The sequence below is a fragment of the Tamandua tetradactyla genome, chromosome 5 (genome assembly GCF_023851605.1).
Source record: "Tamandua tetradactyla isolate mTamTet1 chromosome 5, mTamTet1.pri, whole genome shotgun sequence".
NCBI classification, from domain to species: Eukaryota; Metazoa; Chordata; class Mammalia; order Pilosa; family Myrmecophagidae; genus Tamandua; species Tamandua tetradactyla.
In genome coordinates, this window is record NC_135331.1 from 22,299,530 (window position 1) to 22,324,552 (window position 25,023).

Below are 25,023 nucleotides of genomic sequence, written 5' to 3' on the forward strand. Positions count from 1 at the left end.
AAAAGTGACAAAATCTGATCTGTATAATTCAAGTTTAAAATTAAAACATATCTGCATAGAAAAAAAAAGGCTGCAAAGACATACAACTGTTAATAACCATGGGAGGTGGAATTATGGGTGGTTTTTGCTCCATTTTGCTTATCAGTAATTTTCTAAATTTTCAACAATAGTATCACTCGGCAATTTTTTTTTTTTTAGTGCAATAAAATGAAGACACAAATTAAAAGAAATTAACCAGGTGTGGGCTCAGAAGCACTCAGAACACTTATGTCCAAAAAGACCCGTCTCCCACGATCACAAACACCTTTCTCAAAGGGAAAGGAGAGGAAGAGGTGCCCCCCACCCCCCCACCGCCCACCCCCAACTAACAGGTTGGTATGGAGGCACCTGTATAAACTCGGAGCGCCCTCCTCCACCGAACGCCACTGTCAAATCCGCCCCGATTCTTTCTCCTCCCTCCTCTTCCCCCGCCAAGGCCTAAAGTGCTTGCATGGCTGCTGCAGCTCCCCAGCAGCCAAAGTGAACCCGGCATTTCCTTGGGGCGGGGGTGTGTGTAGAGCGGGGACCAAGAGGGGAAGGGGCAAAAGGACACACCGCCTGGGGACTGCACAAGTTTGTAGAAGATAACTCGAAACGGCCGTTATTAAAGAAAGCAACAGGCTTACTTACTTTACTTTGCGATCAGGGGAACAGACCTTGCACTTGGCCGGACTCATGTTGACCGCCCCGCCGGCCAATCCCACCCAGGCTCTTGCTGGGGTGCACAGCGTGCACCCTCTACCCCTATGAAGCAGACCCCGGGCCCGGGCCCCAGCAGAATCGCCAAGTTTCGACAGCGAGCTGGAAGCGCAGTCCTTCCGCGCCTCGGGTGGGGTTCCGCCGCCGCAGCCGCCGCCAGCGGGTCCCGAACTCCGCACTGCGCTTTCTCCATCCCGAACTGCGCGCAAGTGGCGGAGACTGACGCACCCGCCCCGGCCACGCCCCCGGCCACGCCTCCCCAGACCGGCCAATCGCTGCGCCACCGCTGACCTTGGGCGGAGGGCCAGAACTCGAGTGGACGGGTGGGTACAGCGTGGAGGGGGTGGGGGGGCGCTATTAAAAACCACTCCGCTACTTCCCCCCAGCTCCCAGACTGGAGAAGAAAAGTCCTAGGATGGAATGCTCTGGCACGTTGGCAGCCGGGGGAAAATCTCAAGCAAATAATATGTTTGAATACACAGACAAGAGGGAAGTGGTGGAAAATACAGGAAATGTAAAATGAGTCAGATCCCACCACTGTGCCTGTTAAACGCCCCCTCCCTGTGGTCAACTTTGGGCTTCCAAATTCCTGCTTCTAGTTATCCTTTCTCTTCCCCAAATTATGCGTCTGCTTCATCCACCTGCCCACCGCATCCCCGGCCCCGGTGAGCTTCTTGGACCCACCTTAGACCACCTGGGTCCCCTACTAGAGTGGAGGGAAGACAGCGGGCCGAAATACACACCTGATGGGACTAATGAACACTTACTGAGGGCTCCTTTGTGTCTTTATCTCATTTAATCCTCACAAAAATCCTACATTTTTATCCCCGTAATTCAGATGAGGACACTGACGTCTAGAACTGTAAAGTGGGTTGCCCAAGGTCACAGAGCTGGTGATTTGAACCCAGACAAACTGACCCCAGTTCGAATGAATGAATGAATGAATGCTTCTCCAAGTAGTTACAGTAAATATAAAGGATCCAAAGCACTGCCTAGAAAAACTGCAATAATAATAAATGCAACCTATGTGCATCACAAAAAGAAGCAAACAAAAAATAATGTACATGAGTGCAAATGCCCTTCAGAATGCACAAGCAGGTTCACATCTCCAGAGGGTGGTAGTCACATGGTCACGATGTGAACAATAACTTCCTGGAGTGGCATTAGCAGCCCTGGCAGAGGGCACTGTTTAGCTGTGCTCTAACCGTATATTAAATAACATTTCAGCAGCAGGTTTAAAATAATAATAAAATGTTTTTTAAAAAACAAGTGAGCAAAATTCTTAGTTTTTCAGAGTTTCTAGAATGTCCTACATGGCCTTGTCTTCACTCCCTCCATAAAAGAAATCCACGTTAGGCTGACTCCTTTTTGACAGTGTCAAACTGAAACCAAAAAAGTATCCAGCCCCCGAGTGATCCAATTGAAATTTAACCATCTCAAAATAGAGAGTGACTGAAATAGAAATAAAATGGAAAGCAAAAAGGCAATGAAAGGATTTCGAAACACCCTATACAACCCAACGTCAGTTAGGACTGTGTGGGAAAGAGCCGCCCACTGGGCATCACTCTACTTTTTTAGTCTCTACTGCCCAAACCCCAAACTCCTTGGAACACTGTGTGGGCATTTTAACATCTCTGCTTAGATATCCATCGTGACAGCTTTTACCCTGGGCTCTTGAGAAAGGAAAGTCTCTTAGATGGGTCAGGTTTTCATTTCATCAGAGTGATAATGACTTGGACTAGGAAGGAATAATGTCCACACTTATGCGCCCTTATGCAGACGTGAGCAATTGGGCAGTTGGGATTTTTGAGGAAACAGCTCAAATTTGGCTATAGTTGCAGTCTTGTGCTACAAACCCTTCTTCTCAAACTTAACAAAGGCTACATTTAGCTCATTAGTATTGCACAGGGAAACCCCAGATCAATGACAATACACACATACATACACACAATCAAAAAGAAAATGCACAGACAAGTGAGGAGCAGCCTGGAGGAAAGATGTACGGAAGGGTTGGCTTCAGCCCCGCCCACTGAGTGACGTCAGACAAACCCCTTCTCTCCACTCCCTTTGGATCTACAAAGCCATCCCCCTGTGATGTGCTTTCACAAAAAGAAAAATAAAACAGAATAATCCCTTTCTGTATGTAGAATGTTACACTCAGTATAGAGCAGAAATGAAAGATTTTTCTAAAACAAGATACTGATGCTTAAGCAGGGGGTTGAAAAAGTAAGATTTGGTTACTCTTAACCCTGAATTAATTTAATAGCCAACCTCCCCCCAAGCTTCAGTGCCCATTCCAAAATACAACAACTCAGAGAGAGGGACCCGCTTTCTCCCAAGCTCCTGGAAAATATTTTAGGAGCTAAAGAGATTTTAAAATGGGGTTTCTGCCAGCCGCTTCCTAAATAAACAAATGAATTAATAAATAAACACATTATAGAATGGCATTCCATTCAGAGAATAATAAAAAACATCTGTAGACAATCTGAGGTTTTATGACCTGCTTAGTACTCAGAGCTGATGGAAAAGGCGCAAGATGAATGAAAAGGAGCAGGGAGTCAGGGAGACAGAGTGCAATAACAGGTCCCTGAGCTATTCTCCTGTTTTGATACCTGTGGAACAGGGACCCACCCTTCCTTCATAACCTGGGGTCACTGCATTGTTAACCCAACATGGAAATGAGGGGTTTGGGAAGTAGCATGAGGGAAGACCCAGCACTGGTGTGCTGCTCTGCACTTCATCCTTTCATCTAGGACATCTCATTGCCTTCCCAATCCCACTTCCTCCTCCGGGGACACCGTTGCCCCATCTTAAAGGCATATGCCCGGCCGGCTGGAGCCCATTCAACTGATGGCAGTTGAGCCAACTCTGGATGGCCGGTGCAAGCTAAGTCCTCCCAAGCGATCCCAACAATTTTGTGAGGCAGACACACAGTTATCCTGCGGGGATGGAGGAGGAAATGCAGCCCAGAGAGGTCAGCGGGCTGGTCTGAGACTTCAACCCAGACCTGTCTGACCCTGGGTCCTGCGCCCTTCCTAAGATGCTGTGCATCTTATTTAATGACGATGACAGCGTTGAGGACACTGCTTTAAAGCCTTGCTCAGAGTAATGCACTCAAGCCTGACTCCAGCCCTGGGAGGTAGGTGCCACTCCGACCCCATTTTCAGAGGACATGAGGCACAGAAAAGTAGCAGCCTGACCCCAAGTCACACGATGGCTAAGTGGAGGAGGCAGCATGCCAGCTGCTCTGTCAGCCTCCAGCATCTGTGCTCATAACCTCCACTACCCTCTCGGCTTATCATAGGACGTGCTCGGGGCTTGTGGTTCTCAGACCCCTAGCCCTGGGATACCTGAAGGCAGGGGCTCTTCTCACTCCATGCATCCACAATGCCAACCCTAGTGATAGAAACCCAGCAGGACTATGATAAATTCTCCTAAGCCAAGGACTAGATGGGGCAAGTCTGAGCTTCTCCATTTGCCCATTTCACCTGTGAGCTGGTCCTCAGTCTTGCCTTAGAGCCCAGGCCATCTGCAGGAATTTACCCAGGACAAATGGTTCTAAATCAACAAACTTTTCCCAATTTCTAAGCTGCTCCCTTCCCCCTGTCTCCCAGCCCCCTGCACATACACACCCACAACCAAAAGAACAAAACTACAGATTGCTAGAGCCACAAAATATTTGGAGTATCTAGTCCAGCTCCCAAGAGGATGTGATACCCCCAAGGTCACGTGGCTTAATGGTTACTCTGCATTCCCTGACCCTTCCCACTGATGGAAAGAACGAGTTAGGCGTGTGGAAGTGTCCTTGCAGGAACTCAGGTCTTTAACCCTCAGAGTTAGTGGATTAGGTAGGCAAGGGGGCTGTCCCAGCACTCAAAGCACTGAGTACCATTAGGCGGCAAAGTTCACACAAGGGTCTCTGGTTGGCATCCGCCAAGGAGGCTGGTGCTCTGGTCTTAAGATCATCTTGTGAGGAGCAGCTGACAGTCCCCTGGAAGAGGCTGCAGTTACCTGGTCTAGGGAGTGAGATGACTGGTTCACTTCTTCTCCCCATATTTTTTAACGTTTTATTATTAGACATTGTAAAACTTGCTATAACCATGATAAAAGAGCAGAAATCTAGAAAATGTGGGGAATTTTTTAATTTACTCATAAGCATACCACATAAAGACAATGATCAACAAACCCTTTGGAAGCAATCTCTCAAGACACACACACACACACACGCACACATAATTATTAAGTACAAGCATTTTTCTGTCTTTGCTCACCAGGGACGGTCCTGAGCATGTCCCAGGGCCCAATGTGTACTTTTTTTTTTAAGTAAAGCTTTTTGTTCCATCTCTCAACCCCATGTTATTGACAGCCCCTTCCAAGATGAAAAATTTAGAAAGGCCATAGCTCAAATACTCCTGAAGAGTGGGATAGAAAGATTAAAGGTGATGGTGGAGTCATACAGAGAAGGTTGACATAACAAACAAATATGATTGCTGAATCATTAAATTGATATTTCTCTTTGTATCTGCATCTTTGAGCAGCTAGAAGTAAAAACCTAAAATTGTTGAATTGTAACCCATACCAAACGCTGAAACCTGTTCTACAGGTAATTGTTGTGCTGTGGTTTGAAATTTCTTGCTTTTTTGTATATATGTTATTTTTCATAAGAAAAAAAGTTAATTATGATGATGATAAAATATTTATTCCTTCTAGCCTCCTATATTCTGGAGCAGCTAGAGGGAAAAATCTGAGATAATGGAATGGTAGCCCATGACAAACTCTGGGATCTGTCCTGTAACTACTTGTTGAAGAGTACTTTGCAAATTATTGCTTTTTTCTTTCTTTGCTTTGCACATATAATATATTACATGATAAAATGGTCAAAAAAAGGTAAAGTTTTATGTCACACATTACCTCAAAATTTCAGCACAGAAGATATGATTATTCATATAAAGTTTCAGACGTGGCCTCTCTCTCCAGCCAACACAACAAGCAAACTCACCACCCTTCCCCTCTCTGCGTGGGACATGACTCCCAGGGGTGTGGACCTTCCTGGCAACGTGGGACAGAAATCCTAGAATGAGCTGAGACTCAGCATCAAGGGATTGAAAAAAACCCTAGAATGAGCTGAGGCTCAGCATCAAGGGATTGAGAAAACCTTCTCGACCAAAAGGGGGAAGAGTGAAATGAGACAAAGTGGCAATGGCTGAGAGATTCCAAACAGAGTCGAGAGGTTATCCTGGAGGTTATTCTTACGCATTAAGTAGATATCACCTTGTTATTCAAGATGAAATGGAGAGGCTGGAGGGAAAAGCCTGAAAATGTAGAGCTGTGTTCCAGTAGCCATGTTTCTTGATGATGACTGAATAATGATATAGCTTTCACAACGTGGCTGTGTGATTGTGAAAACCTTGTGTCTGATGCTCCTTTTATCTACCTTGTCAACAGACGAGTAGAACATATGGAATAAAAATAAATAATAGGGGCAACAAATGTTAAAATAAATTTAGTTTGAAATGCTAGTGATCAATGAAAGCGAGGGGTAAGGGGTATGGTATGTATAATTTTTATTTTCTGTTTTCATTTTATTTCTTTCTCTGTTGTCTTTTTCTTTTTCTGAACTGATACAAATGTTCTAAGAAATGATGAATATGCAACTATGTGATGATATTGTGAATTACTGATTACATATGCAGAACGGAATGAACATATATTAATGTTTTTGTTTGTTGTTAATTTTTTTAAAAAATAGATTAATTTTTAAAAAGTAGCCTTTTATAACCTTTATTTAATAGTATATGAGCAACTATTTAGCCATATGATGTAACATCCTCATCAGTTTCATTTCTAAGGGTTGCATGGGAATTCCAATCCTCGGGGACTGCTTCCAAGTCCAAAGAAAAGCCAAGTCCCAATCCGTGTCCTGAGATGAACCCAAAGGGAAGGGGAAAGGCAAAGAGACCTGACCAGACAATGCAAAGCCATTGGATGTATATTCTTAGCCAGCCCTTAACAGGGGATAAAAGGAGTAGAAGAGTTGAGTTTTTACACCAATATTAAAGATAGAAGAAAAATTCAAAATTTGAGTTTAACCCCAGAACTAGTCTGCAAAGTCACAGGATATATGCCAAAATAATTTTATGATAACAAAATTCTACTGCTGAAGATCAACAATAAAACACCATCCATCCATCCATCCTTCCATCGATTCACCCTTTCCCACACTCATTCACCAAGTGTTTTGCATGTCCTGGGAATGCAGAATTCTGTCTTTGGCAAACTTGTGTTGCTCATTTTAGTTATATATTTGGCAAATATGAATTAAAAAACATTCCACCATGAACAAGCACAAGGCCAGGCACTGGGGAAAAGCAGAGACCATGCAATGTATAGCCCTGTATTTGTGGGGCTTGCAATCTAGTGTGAGGAAACAGGGAATAATCAAGTTTAAATTAAAAAAAAAAAAAAAGGAAAGAAAGAAAAACAAGGAAATAAAAGACCTAACTTCAGGAGTGATTAAACGTTGTGAAGACAACAAACCAGGGTGATGCACAAGAAATTGGGGGTGGAGGGATACTTTAAAGATGGGAGGGGGGCAGGATAGGAGGAGAGGACTTAGATGAGCCCGCTGGCCAAAGATGTGGGGGCGGAGGCAGGTCCAGTGACATAATTTGCAGGGCCCAGACCGAAACAAAACTATGGGGCTCCTTGTTCAGAACTTAAAAATTTCAAGACAATGACAGCTGGGCATTAGACCAAGCGTGGACTCTTGTAAGCGCTAGGCTCCGAAGGACTGCACACATCGCTGCTGGGAAAGGCAGAGGAAGGGGGCGCTTCAGTTCAGAGGGAACTGTAAGTACAAAGGCCCCGAGTGGGGACGCGGCTGAGTGTCCTGGGGTGCCCAGGTCATAGCACAAAGGAAAAGCCCACTTTGAAGACTGTCAAAAAGAGCTTCCTTCCCAACTACAAAATTAAACATTTTGTATTTCTATCCGATGCTCAGCCAGTCTCCCAGCTGGTGGCCTAGAAAGAAAGGGCCGGCCTGGGCCGTGGGGTGGCTTTCCAGGGCAGAACAGGAGGCTGAGTGGCTCCCTGCAAAGGGCAGGGGCAGTTCCACAAATACATGTCACTCCTTTGTGTGATTTCCATGTGAGCGCAGAATTTTGGAATTCTGGAATTCCTAATCTGGCTTGTTCTGGAATGAACAACCAGGCCTCCCTCAGCCTAAGTTTTCTGTCTCTGAAACGAGGTTAGATCAGAGCTGGAAAGGTTCCTCGAGTTGGACTAGCCCAAACCCCTACTCCCCACATCCATTCTGCAGAAACTCGAGTCTCAAAACATCAGGAGAGGGCGGGCCGCGGTGGCTCAGCGGGCAAAGTGCTTGCCTGCTATGCCGGAGGACCTCGGTTCGATTCCCGGCCCCAGCCCATGTAACAAAATACGGAGAAACAAAATACAATAAAAACAAGAAAATGTTTCCCTTTCTTCCTTCCTTCCTTCCTTCTATCCTTCCTTCCTTCTCTCTGTCTTTCCTTAATAAAAAAAAAAAAAAAAAAAAAAAAAACATCAGGAGATATCAGGTTAAGGCCCATTGTAAAGGGTCCTAGATTGTAAGCTCTTAGAGCAGTCACATCTATTCCGGAGTCATAACTATTATTTCTAAATTCTGAGATGCTGAACTCTTTGTGTATAACCTGGTCATTCCCTGGAATATCGGGTATTTGTGTGACTCAGAGTCACAGAGACTCAGAGCCCTGGAGTCATGAAATTAGCAGTACCCCATACAGCAACTGTTAAAAAGTTGAAAAAACAATCAGACTCCAACTAGAGATATGAACGAAGCTGATCTGGATTGGACTAAAGTAAATCAGAATACAGGGTAAAGGATAATATGGCCTATATTTTGAAGCTCCAATTTCTGAGCCTAAAGGAACAGATGTTTATTTGGTGCAAAATTTCTATTTTTGGTAGCGTACTATCTAATTTAACTTGTATGGTCAGTTTATTTGAACACCATAATTATATAGACTCTTGAATAGGGAGTGAGATCTTGTTGATATACACAGGTCAGTGTGATGTTCCAGTACATCCCTGAGTAATTGGAGCAGATGCCAAATCCCCCTGAAGGGACTGGGGAGAAAGGAGGAAATATTAAACTTCCCCACCTGGGGAACTGCAGATATTCTCACAGCAGTGGGGACAACCAAACCAATAGGCTGCCCTTGATCTAGGGGGTCACCCCTATGAAACTTATTCCTGCAAAGGAGAAGCTAAGCTTACTTATAATTATACCTAAGAGTCAACCCCAGAGAACCTCTTTTGTTGCTCAGATGTGGCCTCTCTCTGTAAGCCAACTTGACATGTGAACTCACTGTCCTCCTCTCTACATGGGACATGATTCCCAGGGATGTAAATCTCCTGACAACGTGGGTCAGAACCCCTGGGGATGAGCAGGGACCAGACACCATGGTATTTAAACAGCCTTCTTGACCAAAATGGAGAAGAGAGATATTAAAGTTTCAGTGGCTGAGAGATTTCAAACAGAGCTGAGAGATTATCCTGGAGGTTATTTTTAAGTATTATTTAGATATCCTTTTTTAGTTTATGGTGTATTGGAGTGGTTGGAAGGAAGTACCTAAAACTGTTGAACTGTATTCCGGTAGCTTTGATTCTTGAAGACAATTATATAACTATACAGCTTTACAGTGTGACTGTGTGACTCTGAAAATCTTATGGTTGATGCTCCCTTTATCCAGGCTATGGTCAGATGAGGAAAAAACAAGGACAAGAAAATAAATAAATAATGGGGGGGGGGTTAAGGGGTAAAAAAAGTATGTAGATTATAATACGAGTGGTCAATGAAAGGGAACAGTAAGGAGTATGGGGTGTATGGGGGTTTGCTTCATTTTTCTTTATTTCTTTTTCTGGAGAGACAAATTTCTAAAAATTATCATGGTGATGAATAAACAACTATGTGATGATACTGTGATTGTGTACTTTGAATGGACTTAATGGTCCATGAAGATATCTCAATAAAAATATTTTTTAAAAAAACTAGGAGATCTGCCCAAGCAGTTTATAAGGGAAAATAGCAATGAAGAGAATTTCCTGGATTCTACCAGCAGGGACGGCCTCTTTCTCACCATATTTGCCTTGGGGAAATTTCATCAATGCTCCAGCTGGTTGCAGGCAACTGACTGTTCGACCTGCCCACACAGCACTCTATAACTGACACCAGAAATCTGGCTGAACATTTGACCTTTGGGCCCAGGGAAAAGACATTCCACCCTGCATAAGAGAAAAAAGAACCAGTAGTAGCCCTAGTAAAGCAACACTTTGCAGCAGGACTGGATGGGTGTAGCAGTTCCCAACAACCTTTCAGAGAGTTGGCCCAGGGACCAAAATTGGTGTAAGGAAAAAAGTTAATGGGGGGCTTGTGAGATGCCAACACCAGGCTTCCCAGTGGCGCAAGCCCCAAGATGTCCAAATACCAAGGCCCATAACTACCAGAGGATATCAGAATATCAGCCTCACTCTGGCATGTGTGATTTCCAACAGGCTGGAATGCACCAAAGGTAGTTATGCTACCTCACTTTTTAACCTACCATTTTTGAGTGCTTTAGTCTCTTCCTAAGTACCTTAGAAATATCAATTCATGTAATCCTCCCAACATTTTGTGAATCCTAGACTCACAATAGAAGAAGAATACTGTTGTTACTATTTTGGCAAGCCTGTGGGCTTTTTAATTAACCTGCAGAAATCATTTACACAGGTTCCTTTCTATCCATGAGGTCTAGAATGGTTCTGTCTACACAGGGCTATTTAAATTGAAGTTAACAAAAATTAAATAAAATCCAAAGCTCAGATTTTCAATCACACTAGGCACATTTCAAGTGCTTGGGAACCCCAGGTGACTCAAAGCTACCCTATTGGACAGTGCATTTCTAGAACATTCTATCAAGGCAGAACATTCTGTCAGATCACCCTGGTCTAGCTTGAGCATTCCCTCATCTGAGAGCTCTTCCCTGACCTGAGCCCCCCTTTCTAAAACAGGTACCCCTCAAGTTGTCCCCCTCCCTGTACCATTTCCTTCCTGATATTAGCCCCACTTGGAACCCTCTTGCTTGTTTAACTGTTTATTTGTGCATTTCCCATCTCCCTGCCAGGTCATAGCTCCCTGAGAGCAGCAAACAAATCCTGTCTTGTTTCCTATTAGAGCTACGTTGAGAAACCAACCTCCCCAACCTATCCAAGGTGCAACCTGGCAACACACACACAGGGTACCCACCCATTCCTAACATGGGCTCTCACATTTGTTTCTTTGGGTGAAATGGTTTAGTAAAAAAACTGCCCTAACCCCTGCCACATTGAGGTAAAGAAAGGGGCTTGGAGAGGAGAGAACATTGGTGCTTCCTGAAAAAAGAAGACTCTGGTAGGATGGAAAGAACATGGGTTTTGCACTCACACAGACCTGGCCTTGAAACTTGGCTATGCCTCTTCCTAGCTGTGTGCTCTTGGGAAAGGAACTTCACCTTTCTGAGCCTCGGCTGTCTCATCACCAGCCTTGTATATAAATGGGGTGATTTGTACACACTATAGGTAGGAAGGAGGGTGAGGAAGCTCTGGGTATATCAGGGTGCTGGGTACCCACAAGGAAGGGTGCTGGTGGTCAAAGGGCAGATCCAAAAAAGGAGCTGGAGAGGAATCTGCCGCTTCCTGAGTGACTGGTATGAGCCCAATGCTGTGTATTCTTTACTAACGTTATTCTACTTAACCATTGTGGATGAGGGGCTGAGGCCCAGAGAGGTGAAAGGTCATGCTCAAGGTCATGGAGTGAGAGTGTGGGTTGGGGCAGAGCCAAGGGTTGAACCCAGCTGGGTCCGACTTCAAAGACTCTGAAGTCTTCTCTTCCTTTAACCCTTCTAGAAACTCAAAATAGTTTGCCCCAAAGGTTTTCAGTACAGGGGATGCTTTGCTTTTTCTTTCTCTTTCTTTCTTTTTTCTCTGGCTCCCATTTCCAGCAACCAGGGTTAAAGAGCTCATGGTGTTTAACACGGGTACCTAAGGAAGAACTCAACCCCTCACCCAAGTTTTTCTCATTTTGGTAAAGGAAGTACAGGAGATGCTTAAAAGGGTAAGCAGTGAGATCCTGTCATGCCTCAGGGAGGGGAAACTCTGGAAGGAAGGCACACTGAGATGGGAACAGGGGTTATTCTGGCTGGCAGAGTGAAGATTGGTGACTTTAGTCTTCTCTGTACATTTCTGCCTTTCCCAAATTTTCTACCTGGAACTACCGGTATTACATTCATAATTTGGGGATGGGAAAAAGTTGCTAACAAAAACAGTAAGCCACCAATTGCACCCCTGGAACCTGTAGGTATTTGGTTCCAACAAAATGAAATTGATGGATGTGAATTACATTATACAAGATTCTGCTTTTTAGGCATCACCAGGGGCAGGTGTGCTTTTCCTTTATTAGCTACCTGTTGAATAAATGAACGAGCGACCAAATGAACAAACACACGAATACCCCTTCAAGACTCAGAGAGAACTGTCCCTCCCTCCAGATTCTATCACTTGTGGCTTTGGTATAGCTAGTTATCCACACAAGGTCATCTTCCCCACCTGAACTGAGATATTTCTAGAAAGACAGTTTCCTGTCTTTCCTGTCATTCAGGCATGGGCTCTGAATATGTAGTAGATGCTCAATAAATGATTTGAAAAGTTGGGAAGGAAGGAAAGAGGGAAGACTTGGGTCCTCTACTGTGTCTGAGGCTCCCCAGCCTCCCCCAAAGTGTTGACATCAGCAGAAGGCTTGACCGAGCGGGAGAAGGGAATGGGGAAGGTACAGGCCCCGCCCCAACTCTGCCCCCGCCCCGGTTACCTCATGACGGGGATGAGGGTCTCCGGCTCGCCTGCAGTCAGAGCAGCCTCAAGGGACAGGGACCCCAGGCTGGCCCGGCTGCCCTTCCTGGAAGCCTCTCGGTGTAAACCTGTGCTAGGATCCTCGTCGGAAGAGTTGTCATCAAAGGAGCCCAGGATGAAGTTGGTCATCAGCTGCCTTTTGATGTGCGCATGCTTCTCCTCTTCTTTGGAGGGGGATCTGGCTCGGGGACCCCGGGGCCCGGCTGGAGAGGACAGGTCATTGGCTCCTGGGGCCTCCGCAGTCACTGTCCCATTGGTTGGGAGGTTGGCACAGGCTGGAGGGTCACTGGAGGAAAGGGGTTTCCTTGGGGGTTTCAGGTGTGGAGGTGGCCAGGAAGTTCTCGGCCAACAGGCATCTTTGGGGCCTCTGTGGGAGGCTGGTTCGGCCTGTTGGGGGCTTTCTGGCGGTGAGCCGCTGTCACTGTTTTTCTGCAGTGGTTCCTCTGAGCTGTCAGAGGCTGGAAAGGGCTCCTGGCTCTGAACAAAGCTTGCTTCAGAATTATTCTCAGTGACCGGCTTGGAGTCTGTCATTGTTCGCCAAATTTTCAACCAGGTAAAGTTCAGGCAGAAGAAAATCAGACAAGATAGAAAAAGCAGCAGGACCATTCAGAAATCTGTAAGGCGAAAGAGAGACATTTTAGGGTCTATGTAAGCAAATTCGTTCTCTCTTAATGGAGCTGGGGCAGGGGGCGATTTGTGTTCTATGCATGCAGCTGGAAGAGCTGAGAAGCACTGGGCTGAGAGTACAAACAGGGTTCTTCTCCCAGCCCTGCTGTTAGCATGCTCCGTGGCCTTGGGCAGGTTCCTGCACCCCTCTGCGTCTCAGACCTTCACCTCTAATGTAAGTGTATTAACACGTGCACCACAGAAATCGCGCATGAGGGGGAGAACTAAATGGGAAAATGTTGAAGGACTCACTTTTTTTAATGGTAAAATGTTAAAATTTATTCATTCTGGGCAATGCGCACAAAGTTGCTTGATTGCGTAATATTGTCTGCATTTTTTTTTTAAATTTTATTGACAAATCTTCACACACGCAGAGTCCAAACATAGTGTACAATCACAATATCATCACATAGTTGTGTATTCATCACGTGATCATTTTTAGAACACTTACATCACTCCAGAAAAAGAAATAAAAAGGAAAAAGAAAAAAACTCATTCAATAGCATATCCCTTACCCTTCCCTCTCACCCACTAGTATTTCAATCTACCCAATTTCTTACCCTTCACTCCCCCCCTACTATTTATTCTTCATCCTTATTTTTTTGCTCATCTGTCCATTCCCTGGATAAAAAGAGCATCAGATACAAGGTTTTCACTATCATACAGACACATTGTAAAAGCTGTGTCATTATATATTCATCTTCAAGGATCAAGACTATCTCTCTCTCTCATCCAACACGACAAGCAAACTCACTGCCCTCCCCCTCTCTATGTGGGACATGACTCCCAGGGGTGTGGCCCTTCCTGGCAACGTGGGACAGAAATCCTAGAATGAGCTAGGATAAAGTGTCAGTGGCTGAGAGATTTCAAACAGAGTAGAGAGGTTATCCTGGAGGTTATTCTTACACATTTATATAGATATCACCTTTTTAGTTAATGTGTAATGGAGAGGCTGGAGGGAACTGCCTGAAAATGTAGAGCTGTGTTCCAGTAGCCATGTTTCTTGATGATGATTGTATAATGATATAGCTTTCACAGTGTGACTGTGTGATTGTGAAAACTGTGTCTGATGCTCCTTTTATCTACCTTATCAACAGATGAGTAAAACATCTGGACTAAAAATAAATAAATAATAGGGGGAACAAATGTTAAAATAAATTTAGATTGAAATGCTAGCAATCAATGAAAGGGAGGGTAAGGGGTATGGTATGTATGAAATTTTTCCTTTTTATTTCTTTTTCTGAATTGATGCAAATGTTCTAAGAAATGATCATGATGATGAATATACAACTATGTGATGACATTGTGAGTTATTTATTATATACCAAGAATGGAATGATCATATGGTAAGAATGTTCATGTTTGTCTGTTGCTTTGTTTAAAAAAAAATTTTAATTATTGGAAAAAGTAAAATAATTATGGCTACTGGAACACAGTTCAACAGTTTCAGGTTCTTCCCTCCAGCCATTCCAATATATCATAAACTAAAAACAGGCTATCTATATAATGTATAAGAATAACCTCCAGGATAACCTCTTGACTCTGAACTTTCTCAGCCACTGAAACTTTATTTTGACTCATATCTCTCTTCCCCCTTTTGGTCAAGAAGGCTTTTTCTCATACCTATCATGCCGGGTCCTGGCTCATCCCAGGAGTTCTATCCCATGTTGGCAGGGAGATTTATACCCCTAGGAGTCAGGTCCCATGCATGGGGGAGGGCAGGAGCACCTGCCCGAGAAGGCTTAGAGAGAGAGGCCACATCTGAGCAACAAAAGAGGTCCTCTGGGGTGACTCCTAGGCATAATCATAAGTAGGCTAGCCTATCCTTTGCAGGAATAACTTTTATAGCTAGCCCCAAGATCAAGGGCTCAGCCTATTGATTTAGTTGTCCCCACTGCTTGCAAGAATATCTTGCAAGAATTCTACAAATGGGGAAGTTGAATATTGAAGGAATCTGTTTTAGCAGCATTATTTATAATAGCCAAAAAGGGGACACAGCCTAAATGCCCATCGACTGAGGGATGGACAAGCAAAATGTGGTCTATCCAGACAATGGAATATTACCAGGCAATGAAAAGGAACCCTGGATGGACCTTGAAATCACGATGCTAACCGAAAGGAGTCAGTCACAGAAGGCCACATATTGTACAATTCCATTTATATGAAATGTCCAGAACAGGCAAATCCATAGAGAGAAGAGAGGAGATATGTGGTTTTCTAGGGCAGTTGGGATGGAGGGTGAAGGTGAACAGGTCTGGGGTTTCTTTTTGAGGTGATGAAAATATTCTAAAACTGGTGGTTGTGATGGTTGCACAACTCTGTGAGTGAACTAAAGTGATTGCACACTTCAAATGGGTGAGTTGTACGATATGTGAAATTTAACCCAATAAAGCTATTCTTAAAAAAGACTTCTAACTATATCTTACATTGGGAATATACGGGGATAGCTGCTGTTACCATGTTCATTATCATCATCATTACCACCACCACCACCATCATCATCTTCATCATCATCACCATCACCATCACATCATCATCATCATCATCGTCATCACCACCACCACCATCATCATCATCACCATCATCACCATCCCATCACCATCATCTTCATATCATCATCTTCATCACCTTCATCACCATCATCACCATCCCATCACCATCATCTTCATATCATCATCTTCATCATCTTCATCATCTTCATCATCACCATCACCATCACCATCACCATCACCATCACCATCACCATCACCATCACCGCCCTGGAGGGAGGAAGGGCACCTGGCATATTCTGGTTCCAGAACTGCTACACCTGTGGTGGAGCAGGCTCACACCTGGAACAGCAGCTCCACAAAAGCAGAGAGTTTGCACTGTTCCAAGATCTAGAATAGCACCTGGCATAGAGCGAGCGCTTAACAGATGTTAGCTGAATGAATGAACCGGAAATTCTGATTTCTAACCCACACCTCTTTCCACCACACTAACTCAGCCCTGTGCATGAGTCCCATAATCGTTATTTGAAGGCAATGTTGTTCAAAACAACAACAAGAAGAAAGTGACTTGAACATGTTGAAATTTCTGAACCAATTTTGCCATAATTCTATGCCAGAAACATTTCAAAAGCAGAACCACAAAGCTCAAGTTTAACAGTGTGATATCTAAGAAACTTTTTAAGAAAATTTCTTAAGGGAAGTGGAAACGTTCTCAACATTTCCCAGAATTAATGTTCCAAGTACATCCTGTGCACTTTTGGCCACACGATTTGCTAAACTGTTGGCAAAGGTAGTTTCTAGGGTCAGGAGGTTTTTTTCTCCTTTTGTCATTGTTTCTCTTTAAAGAAGAGTCAGCACCCTTGGCTGAACGTAGGCTTTTTCACTGCAGAGGGTGGCATTCAACAGGGCAGGGGAGGTCTCCTGTTCACCACAATCTCTACCACTCCCTATTGACATCCCTAACTGTTGCACTCATTTACCCTATCCCAGAAGATACAGGATTTGTGGGTGCTACTGTGGAGGGTAGAAGGGTGAATCATGTGATTTCTCTCCCAGTGAGCTCTTAAGGAGCTCCACGCCATCAGCCCACCACAACTCTATGAAGTAGGCACCTCAGCTCACCCCATATGATGGATAAGGAACCCAAAGCTTAGAGAGGTGAGCCACTTGCCCAGGCATACCACGAATAAGTAGAAGACTCAAACTCAGGTCTTTCTCAATCATTGCACTATCGGTGTTCAGGGCCAGAGAACACTTTGGGGGTGGCTGTGCATTGCAGGACGTTGGGCAGCACCCCTGGACCCCACCCACTGGATGTCAGTGACATTTCCAGCTGTGACAACCAAACCTGTCATCAGGAATTGTTCAGTGTCCCCAGTTGAAACCCCTGCTCTTAACACCAATGCCTACTCACCCATCCCACCTCCAGACAGTGAGCTAGACGCTTCTGGAAAGCAGGATCTATTTCTTACTGCCTGTACATAATAAGTCCTAAAGAAAAGCTTTAAAAGTGTCAGCAAATAGAGTCAGAATCCCAAAACAGCTGGCTGACATATGCCCCCAGGGAAACACATAGGAAATCGGTGATCGGCAGAGAACATTGCTGAAAATGTTGCAAAAGGTGTCCTGGCTTCCCCAGGGACTCCAGCAGGTTACACTGTGTCCCAGCTTTTCTAGACCTTCTAGACGAGACCTCAGCTGACAGGTCATGCCCCTCTCACCCCCTCTACTGGCCACACATGGCCAAGCGCTTTCACAATTCAGCTCTGAGTGCAGCCAGCCCCAGCATGGAGAGCCAGAGCAGGGACACTTGATCGCACCATATGGAAACAGCTGTTCACCTATTTGTCTCCTCCCAGCAGACTGAGGGGCCCCTGGGGACATGAGGTGGGACCCAAAGGCCAGCATGTGAGAACTTTCCCCAGGTACTTGGAACAAATGGGAAAATGTTTACAAAAGCTGCTGTATTAGTTAGGGTTCTCTAGAGAAACAGAACCAACAGGGAACACTTGCAAATATAAAATTTATGAAAGTGTCTCACGTGACCGTAGGAACGCAGAGTCCAAAATCCACAGGGCAGGCTGCGAAGCCGATGACTCCAATGGATGGCCTGGACGAACTCCACAGGAGAGGCTCACCAGCCAAAGCAGGAATGCAACCTGTCTCCTCTGAGTCCTCCTTAAAAGGCTTCCCATGATTGGATTTAGCATCACTAATTGCAGAAGACACTCCCCTTTGGCTGATTACAAATGGAATCAGCTGTGGATGTAGCTGATGTGATCATGACCTAATCCTATGAAATGTCCTCATTGCAACAGACAGGCCAGCGCTTGCCCAATCAGATGAACAGGTACCACAACTTGGCCAAGTTGACACCTGTCCCTAACCATGACAGCTGCTAAGACACTCTCTGAGCCTGTTTCCTCATCTATAAAAACGAACACTAAGTGCTGCTCCTTTTACCTACCTTATGGCTGCACATCATATAATCACAAGCATATACGGTGGTTACATACACTGAAGCCTACAAGACTCCCACCACCCTCACCCGCCTTGGATACAGCAACTCTGTGGATATTATTATTATTGCTACAGCCATTATTTATTCCCATTTTACATTCTGGCCAACTGTGGCTCAGAGAGACCTAGTCCCTTCTGCTCTCTCAGATCCAGGCCTAGCTCCCTTCCCTTTCCCTCTGCCCACCACACAAAGTGGATCCAAATACATTCCATAAGGCAGCGAATGTCACCATGAGCATAAACCCAAAACCAGACATCTGACTGTGTACCTTTTAAGATGGAACAACAGGGCAGCGTTGTAAAATAACAATGCCAGGTGCCTGCAGGAGCCCAGGTAGGGCACAATTCACTTGGTTTGATTCCTTGCATAGCGCAGGCCAGGGGAGTAGCCTTCCAACGAAGTTCTCAGTGCATCATGCCAGCCAGGCTGTCGCCTTTCACTGAAACAACCCAGCTGACCTGAAAACCCTATGCCAGCCAAATGCTATTTTGATTTCTTGCAAAGAGAACCCAAGCAACAGTTGACCGGTGCTGGAGCAGTCCCAGCCGTGGCCGTGGTGAGGGAGGAAGCAGTTCAACAGGTGCTGGCCGGCAGCCAATCAAGGGCGTGAGGGGGTTGGGGTAGTAGTGTGGGGAGGAGGTCACGGGGTTGTTTTCTTGTCCCCACCCCCACCCCATACCTGCCCAAGTTTCTGAGGGAAGGAGGAAAAGAGGTGGAATGTCGTTGTTAAATCGGCCATCCCATTCCCCTCTTGGAATTTTCCGCCCACCGAGCCCTTGCGGCCACTTACTGCAGTTGAGGACAAAGCCACGGCTTCCATGCTCCTGCAGGTCTGGCGCTCAAAGAGTGACTAAGGGAACTTGGCTGGCAGAGTGTCAGCTTTCAGCAGGAGGCTGGTGTCACACATCAGGCCAGGGGGAGGGGTTTGGATCAGCCAGTGCCAGATGGATGAGTTCTCCCCAAAGTCTGACCTGCAGCCAGTCCTTAGCTGTCACCTGCAAATTGAAGCCATTCCCTGAGGATTTCACTCAGCCCCTCACCTGACCTCCGGCTCAGGTACTTGAGAGGCTACTGGAGCACATTGGGGTTTGCCAGCCCATGGGCCACCTCCCTCTCTGGCTTGGCACATCCCTGTACTTAAACCTACATCACTGCTCATGCAACAGCCTCCTTGCCCAACTCTACATCTCTGGGACATGCCTTAAACATTCCACAACCATATCCCACTGGAAGCCGGAAAATAGGATAAAGGCAGACCTGCCTGGTGGGGGTGGGCGGTGAGTCTCTATATCACTCAGGTTTGGCCAAGCTGGGCACTGTAGATAGAAAAGCAAAAGTCCTGAGAATGAGGAGTGGGTGGCTAAAGACCCTGTTGTCACCATGTAATGGTGCAAATCCTTGTGCAAATTCAGAGCCAGCCAAGCGTGGCTGCCAGGGTAATAAAACCTGACTAGTAAACACCTACCCTGCAACCCAGACCAGGAGACTCGGGCTGTTGCAGGTCACTGCACCTTTCTCAGAAAGCTGCCTGCTCCCACCCGCAGTCTGGGCTAGGAGAAACTAGGAGATCCTCGGGTCCGGTATCCTTGATCCAGAGGTGAGCAAATGGAGGCCCAGAGCCCACGTGGGACATTAGCGACAACATTGGGGCAGCATATTCACAGCCAAGTCAACCGTCCTTTGGCACCTTGTTTGGCCCCCTGGAGACAGACCCGGGTTCACATCTCAGCTCTGCCACTCACTTGCTAGGGAAGCCTTGGGCAAGTTAAATGCCCTCTCCGAGACACAGGTTTCTCACCCGCAAAGTGGGGATGAGAGCGGCGTGGACTCCACAGAGCTGCCGTGAGAGTTCAGCGGGACAACTGAAGCAGCTGCCCATGTGGAGGCTGTGGCCACTGGTCGGCTCCTACCCCGAGAACCACAAGGAGGGCCACCGGTCCATGCTGCCCGGCCACCAACAGAGAGGTCATCTTGGACAAATCATGTCCTGTCTCTGAAGCTCAGGTTTCTCATCCAGAAAAGGAAGGAAAGCAAACCCAGCCTCACCCGCCTTATAGGATGATTGTAAGGATCCACCAAGATTCATTTATCCACTTAACACTAAGTAAGCATCAACCGTCCTTCCCCTTCTTGGTGCACCAAAATGGAAAAAACGAGGCAGAGGACGAGCTGGGTTGTTTCCTCCATGACCCTCTTCCTCCACAAATAAACAGAAGTGGACTCACATTTGGCTAAAGGGCACCAGTCTGCCACAGGTCGGGCGTGAGGGCCAGACCCTAAGGATTGGCTAGCCAGAAGGGACAGCAGATCCCCACATTAGGGACAATCCCTAATGGGGATTAGGGACTTGCTTCGGCCTCCTCTGAACTTCCAACCACAAGTTGCTTGGGGTAGAAGGGGCAGAGAAGGGTTACACTGCAAAGGGCGGGTGCTTTTCTGAAGGGGAGAGGTCTTGGGGTCTTCGGCAACTGAATGAACTTATCTCTTTCCTGGTCCAATGGGGCTACTTCCCAGGAATTCGCATGTGAATGTGTGTGTTGTGTGTGTTTGTGTGTGTCTGTGCACAGGGGAGTGTGGAGTGGGAGGATAATTCTTTAGGGTATGGAGAGAGGATTGTTTTTAATGCCAATACAGTGATTAAGGGGGAAAAAAAGGAAGGAGATGCTATGGAGTGTTTTAAGGAATAGGAAATGAACTCCTAAAAAGTCATGGGGTATTTTTCGGGGTGATTAGCATTTATTGAGCACATGGTCAACAGCGGCCATGGTGCAGAATGCTTTTTGTGCATGATCCCATCGGCTTCTCCCCACAGCCTCTGCACAAGGTATGGCCTACCCACCCCCTTTGTAAAGGTGAGGAAACTGAGGCTCAGGTGCTCCTCAAAGTGCACAATTTTAGGACCCAGGATGCCTCACTCTATAGCCCATGCTCCTAATCCTTTCTTTGCCCTCTTGCTCAATGAGCAGAAATTCCTTCTATAAAGCCTGCTTCAGGTCCTAAATCAGGAGACCAAAGAAGTGATGGTTGCAAAACCACATTGAGATTCCACTTCACACTCTCTAGGACAGCTGTTACTTAAAAATACTGAAGATAACAAGTGTCGACAAGGATGTGGAGAAAGAGGAATTGCTTATGCATCATTGGTGGGAATGGAAAATGGTGCAGTCACTATGGAAAACAGTTTGGTGGTCCCTCAGAAAGTTAAGTACAAATTACCATATGACCATATAATTCCATTTCTAGGTGTATACCCCAGAGCTTCGAAAGCAGGGGTAGATATTTGCATACCAAGGTTTTAGCAGCATTATTCACAATAGCCAAAAAGTGGAAATGACCCAGGTGTCCATCAATGGGTAATGGATAAACAAAATGTGGCATATACATATAATGGGATATTATCCAGCCGTAAAAAAGGAATGAAGTTCTAAAATGTGCTAGACTTGGATGAACCTTGAAGACATCAGGTTGAGTGAAATAAGCTGGACACAAAAGGAAAAATACTGAATGACTCCACTTACATAAAATATCTAGAACAAGAATCTTCACAGAGATGGAAAGTAGATTAGAGGTTATCAGGGATGGAAATGGGACGAAGGGACATGAGGCATTATGGCTTAGTTTGTTTAGGGTGATGGAAAAGTTTGGGTAATGGATGATAACTGGTGCTGGCATGACATTGTAAATGTAAATTAATACCACTGAAGCATATATTTGGAAGTGGCTAAATGGGACTTGTTATGTTGTATATATGCCACCACAATAAAAGTTAAGGAAAAAAAACAGATCTTACAACACGAAGAGTGAGCCCTAATGTAAACTAAGGGCTTCAGTTAATAATATAATTCTAATAATATCAGTTCATCTATTGTAACAGATGTACAACACTAATGCAAAATGTTGAGAACAGGGAAAACATGGGGCAGAAGAGGATATGTGGGAACCGAACTTCCTGTATAATTTTCCCACAAATCTACACCTGCTCTAAAAAAAATAAAGTCTATTTAAAAAAAAAGAAGAAGAATGAAAAACCCACAGCTAATATCATCCTCAATGGGGAAAAATTGAAAACTTTCCCCCTAAGATCAGGAACAAGACAAGGATGTCCATTATCACCACTGTTATTCAACATCGTGTTGGAGGTTCTAGCCAGAGCAATTAGACAAGAAAAAGAAATACAAGGCATCAAAATTGGAAAGGAAGAAGTAAAACTATCACTGTTTGCAGATGATATGATACTATACGTCGAAAACCCTGAAAAATCCACAGCAAAACTACTAAAGCTAATAAATGAGTACAGCAAAGTAGCAGGTTACAAGATCAACATTCAAAAATCTGTAGTGTTTCTATACACTAGCAATGAACAAGCTGAGGGGGAAATCAAGAAACGAATTCCCTTTACAATTGCAACTAAAAGAATAAAATACTTAGGAATAAATTTAATTAAAGAGACAAAAGACCTATGCAAAGAAAACTACAAAAAACTGTTAAAAAAGAGGCAGTCTATTCTCCTGCAACACATGTAGTAATAAACTTTTACTCTCTTGGAAACCCCGGTGTCTCAGGAATTGGTAATGTGTACATTGGGCAGAAAAACCGACAGCCTTTGTATGGTAACAATTTGGTGACACAGATGGGATGAACGTCTGAATCTCTGGAGCCTCAGCAGAGCAGTTTTCTTAGAAGATGGCGGCTTAGTAAGACGCATGGGTCTTAGTTCCTCCTCCAGAAAAGCAACTAAAGAAACAGAAACAGTACGAAACAGCTCCCGGAGTCACGACAGAGACCAAAAAGACAGCGTACCCCATTCTGGAACAGCTGAATGGGCAGGGAGAATCTGCTGCAGTGAGATACCCGAGGGGCGCGTGTTTTCCCGGCCGGGGCGGCTGGCGACTGGGGTCCCCTCCACGCACGTGGCTCCCCGGTCTGACTGGGAACGTTGGATAGCGGGGCCCTCCCATCACGCTTGGCGTTTCGGGCCAGCTGGGCAATTAGGACCGGCACTCTCCCAAACCGCGGCGGCCAGCGACCCCTGCCTCCACGCACGGTTTCCCGGGCCGACTGCCGTGCAGACAGACGAGCGCCACGAGCGCCACCTACTGGGCAGGAAAAGAAAAACAGAGCCCAGAGATTTCACAGAAAAACCTTTCAACCAGCTGGGTCCCACACCCAGGGAAATCTGATCAAATGCCCAGACACCAGCAGAAAATCATGGATGACGCTCAGAAAATTGAAGATATGGCCCAGTCAAAGGAACAAACCAATAGTTCAAATGAGATACAGGAGCTGAGACAACTAATGCTGAATATACGAACAGAAATGGAAAAACTCTTCAAAAACCAAATCAATAAATTGAGGGAGGACATGAAGAAGACATGGGCTGAACAAAAAGAAGAAATAGAAAATCTGAAAAAACAAATCACAGAACTTATGGGAGTGAAGGACAAAGAAGAAAAAATGGAAAAAACAATGGATACCTACAATGGTAGATCTAAAGAGACAGAAGCTACAATTAGTGAACTGGAGGATGGAACATCTGAATTCCAAAAAGAAACAGAAACTATAGGGAAAAGAATGGAAAAACTTGAGCAGGGGATCAGGGAACTGAATGACAATATGAAGCGCACAAATATATGTGTTGTGGGTGTCCCAGAAGGAGAAGAGAAGGGAAAAGGAGGAGAAAAACTAATGGAAGAAATTATCACTGAAAATTTCCCAACTCTTATGAAAGACCTAAATTTGCAGATCCAAGAAGTGCAGCGCACCCCAAAGAGAATAGACCCAAATAGGCGTTCTCCAAGACACTTACTAGTTAGAATGTCAGAGGTCAAAGAGAAAGAGAGGATCTTGGAAGCAGCAAGAGAAAAACAATCTGTCACATACAAGGGAAACCCAATAAGACTATGTGTAGATTTCTCAGCAGAAACCATGGAAGCTAGAAGACAGTGGGATGATATATTTAAATTACTAAAAGAGAAAAACTGCCAACCAAGACTCCTATATCCAGCAAAATTGTCCTTCAAAAATGAAGGAGAAATTAAAACATTTATAGACAAAAAGTCACTGAGAGAATTTGTGACCAAGAGACCAGCTCTGCAAGAAATACTAAAGGGAGCACTAGAGTCAGAACCGAAAAGACAGAAGAGAGAGGTATGGAGAAGAGTGTAGAAAGAAGGAAAATCAGATATGATATATATAATACAAAAGCCAAATGGTAGAGGAAAATATTATCCAAACAGTAATAACACTAAAAGTTAATGGACTGAATTTCCCAATCAAAAGACATAGAATGGCAGAATGGATTACGACCCAGCAATACCACTGCTAGGTGTCTACTCAAGGGACTTAAGGGCAAAGACACAGACGGACATTTGCACACCAGTGTTTATAGCAGCATTATCTACAATTGCAAAGAGATGGAAACAGCCAAAATGTTCATCAACAGACGAGTGGCTAAACAAACTGTGGCGTATACCTACGATGGAATATTATGCAGCTTTGAGACAGACTAAACTTATGAAGCATGTAATAACATGGATGGACCTAGAGAACATTATGCTGAGTGAGTCTAGCCCAAAACTAAAGGACAAATACTGTAAGGTCCCACTGATGTGAACCGACATTCGAGAATCAGCTTGGAATATATCATTGGTAACAGAGACCATCAGGAGATAGAAATAGGGTAAGATA

The 25,023-nt window shown here is 45.0% G+C and overlaps 1 protein-coding gene across 14 annotated transcripts in view; it reads right to left on the reverse strand.

Annotated features, from left to right (window-relative positions):
- ACACB (acetyl-CoA carboxylase beta) overlaps window positions 1-25,023 on the reverse strand; it is a 171,332-nt gene that overhangs the window by 119,001 nt on the left and 27,308 nt on the right. For 4 of the 14 annotated variants that reach the window (XM_077160094.1, XM_077160093.1, XM_077160095.1 and 1 more), the window contains exon 2: window positions 12,620-13,274. In XM_077160094.1, the coding sequence (XP_077016209.1) occupies window positions 12,620-13,266 (647 nt within the window). In that variant the 5' untranslated portion in view covers window positions 13,267-13,274. Of the gene's footprint in view, window positions 1-669; window positions 924-12,619; window positions 13,275-15,914; window positions 16,086-18,604; window positions 19,066-19,126; window positions 19,332-25,023 lie in introns of those variants that run through there. The other 10 variants (XM_077160096.1, XM_077160100.1, XM_077160098.1 and 7 more) reach the window with 7 other exon arrangements.